This window comes from Penaeus monodon, chromosome 28 (genome assembly GCF_015228065.2).
Source record: "Penaeus monodon isolate SGIC_2016 chromosome 28, NSTDA_Pmon_1, whole genome shotgun sequence".
In the NCBI taxonomy this organism is placed as follows: Eukaryota; Metazoa; Arthropoda; class Malacostraca; order Decapoda; family Penaeidae; genus Penaeus; species Penaeus monodon.
In genome coordinates, this window is record NC_051413.1 from 37,659,750 (window position 1) to 37,662,531 (window position 2,782).

At 47.5% G+C, this 2,782-nt stretch overlaps 1 protein-coding gene across 1 annotated transcript in view; it reads left to right on the top strand.

The window, feature by feature from the left end:
- LOC119591197 (FK506-binding protein 5-like) overlaps window positions 1–2,782 on the top strand; it is a gene marked incomplete at its 5' end in the record, with an annotated part of 7,017 nt that overhangs the window by 285 nt on the left and 3,950 nt on the right. The window contains 1 exon segment of the mRNA XM_037939909.1: window positions 1–2,782. Within this exon segment, the coding sequence (XP_037795837.1) occupies window positions 176–2,782 (2,607 nt within the window).

Below are 2,782 nucleotides of genomic sequence, written 5' to 3' on the forward strand. Positions count from 1 at the left end.
ACTCGCCGATACAGAGGATGCAGAAAATGTAGAAGATATAGAAACTAGACAGGAAGAATCGGTGGGAAAAGGGAAAAACACAAACGGGGATAAACATGAGAATGGAAAAGAAAGTAAAAGTTATAGTGACAGGAAAAATGACACCGAAGAGAATCTGGAGGAAAGAGATGAGAGAATGAAAGAACTAGAACGCAAAAACGAAGAGGAGGACAAAAGTCAGACGGGAAGAGAGGGAAGCAAAGGCGAAACCAACGACATATCAGAGAGCAGGAAAAATGAAATTACCTGGAGAGAAAGCTTAGCAGGAGACGAAGATGAAGAGAAGACAGGAGTACCCAAAGACGGCTGGATGTGGCAACAGGTGAATGATGAGGAAGTAGAAAGCAATGAGACAGTGGAAGGTGAGGTGACTGTGGATGTGGCCCAAGAAACGGAGACAGAGAAGCTGAGACGAGAAGGAGAAACCGATAATCAAGAATTAAAGAAGGCGAAGATCCGAAATGATGATAAGCCTGACATTTTAAAAGAATTGAATGAGGATAAAAAGAAAGTCGAAGAAGTAATAACTGATGTGGAAAAGACGAATGAGACACATAAAGATAAAAAAGAAGCAGCAGAGGTAGATGGAGGAATTAAGAAGGAGAAAAGGACAAGAGATGGACAAGAGTCAACCAGGGAAAAGGTGGAGGTAAAAACAAGAGAGAGGGAGGAAGGGAAAGTAAGAGAGAAGGCAATAAATATACCAGAAGATGATGAAGCAGGAAGAACAAAAGTTGATAAAGGAAGCATAAGCAGGAAGGAAAGTGGAGAAACAGGGAAAGAGGAAAAAATAAAAAAAAGAAATGAAGCCGAGATACAAAAACCAGACGAAGGCGAAATCGTGAAAGAGAAAAGTGAAACGGAAGCAAAAGTGGAGGATAAAGAAATGCCAAATGAAGAAAAGACTGACAGCCACACGGAAGGAAGAGGCGGTGCACCAGAGAGGGAAGTCAAGGGGACAAGGGAGATTGACGAAGGAAAGAGAGAATCCAGAGGAGGGAGAGGCAGAAGAGTCTTTACACCTCGACAGAAATTCAGCGAGAAAAGGTCAAGGCATGAAAGGGGAGACTTTTCTCTGACCGACGATGTCCGAGTCGGAATAACAGACGAAACTGCTTCCTCAGGACCAGTTGCCAAAGAAGAGTCGGCTGATGGGAATGTAACACCTACTCAAGACGACGGGCCTTCTGGAAGGAAACCAGTTGCAGGGGATATGAAACGCGACGAAAACAACGGCGGATCACCTGAAGTCCGGGTGGAAGAGGCATGTACTGAACCTGAGGCACAGACCTCCACCCCAAATGCAGTAGTTTTCGAAGGGAAACCAGCGGCCGTGAGAGAAGACGGTTCGGAAACCAGAGCGGAAGTAGAACCCACTGCTAAGTTTTCTGGACCAGAGGCAGAGACAAAGAGTGGTGCCCTAGAAACGAACGCCTTCCCGCAGGGTGAACTGGAGTGCGAAACGAAAATCAAGAACAAAGAGGGGGAAGAACCAAAAGCAAAAAGGGAAGTAGAACAAGAACTTCAGTCGCTAGCCGGGAATGAAGAAGGAATGGGGAAACGAGAACCAGAATTTGAAGAAAGCTCCGAAGTTAATATGTCTACCAATGAAGAGGATGAGAAAGAAAACGAAGGAATGACACACATTAAGGCTAATACAGAGGAGGAGAGAGAAAATATTCAAGTGGAAGACACAAAGAAAGAGGCAACAGATGAGGACCAACAGAGTGATGAAAATGAGACAAAAACGCAAGTTGTAAAAGCAAAAAGGGAAGTCGAGACAAATAACGAATTAGAAAATAGGGAATCGTGTATGGTAGAGAAGGAAGACGGAGAGCAACTGAAAATAACAGGAAAAGAAGATGCCAGAGATGTTTTGCCTGGCAAAGAAGTGACAGAGGAGACTGCAGCAGACCCTATGTCAGCTGACCACGAAGACTGGGGAGAAGAGTTGGAGACCACCTCAAGCAGGAAGGAAGAGGACGACCTGGCGCCGCTCAAGCTGGCAGAGGCCTCAAGGGACACCTTTGCCGAGGACGACGACGAGTGCATCGTGATCACTTATCGGCCACCCCAGAAGGCGGTGCAAAGGGGAAGGCCAAGGGAGGGCGCGGGCGTGAGAGGCGAAGCAGACGGCGCTGACCGGAGCCCCAGCGCTTCGCGTCGAATAGACGAACAGGCGGATGACGGGAAAGAAATTATTGGCAAAGAGGGGGAAGAGGCAAAGAGAAAGAAAACGCGAAGATCAAAGAGGAAAAAAGTGAAAGAGGGCTCTGATGCAAATAAGAAGGAAGGGGAAGAGACACGTGTGAGTGATAAAGATAATGTGGGTGTGAAGGGCGAAGACAAGAAGAAGAAACGACCGAGGCAAAGAAAGAATAAAACTGAGAAAGAGAAAGTACCGCAAGCAGACTTAGAGGAAGCTAGCAAAAATGACATTCGAGAGAGAGAAGATAGGGCAGCTGATCAGGAATCAAGCTCTTCATCACGGCCTCCGACGCGACGATGGGTGGAGGAAATGGACGAGGAGGGGCCTGGCGAGTGGGGCGAGGAGAAGCGGAAAGAGGGGAATGAAATGAATGGTAATAGAGATGAAAAAGGCACGGGCGGCGCGAGTCGAGTGCCCGACAGGAATCTTCCGCCAGAAGTCAAGGCGGGAGAAGAGGGCCCATCCCTGGCCGTGGAGGAGGACTTCTTGACAGAGTCTGATGCCCTCGAGACGGAGGAGGACACGTCATACTAT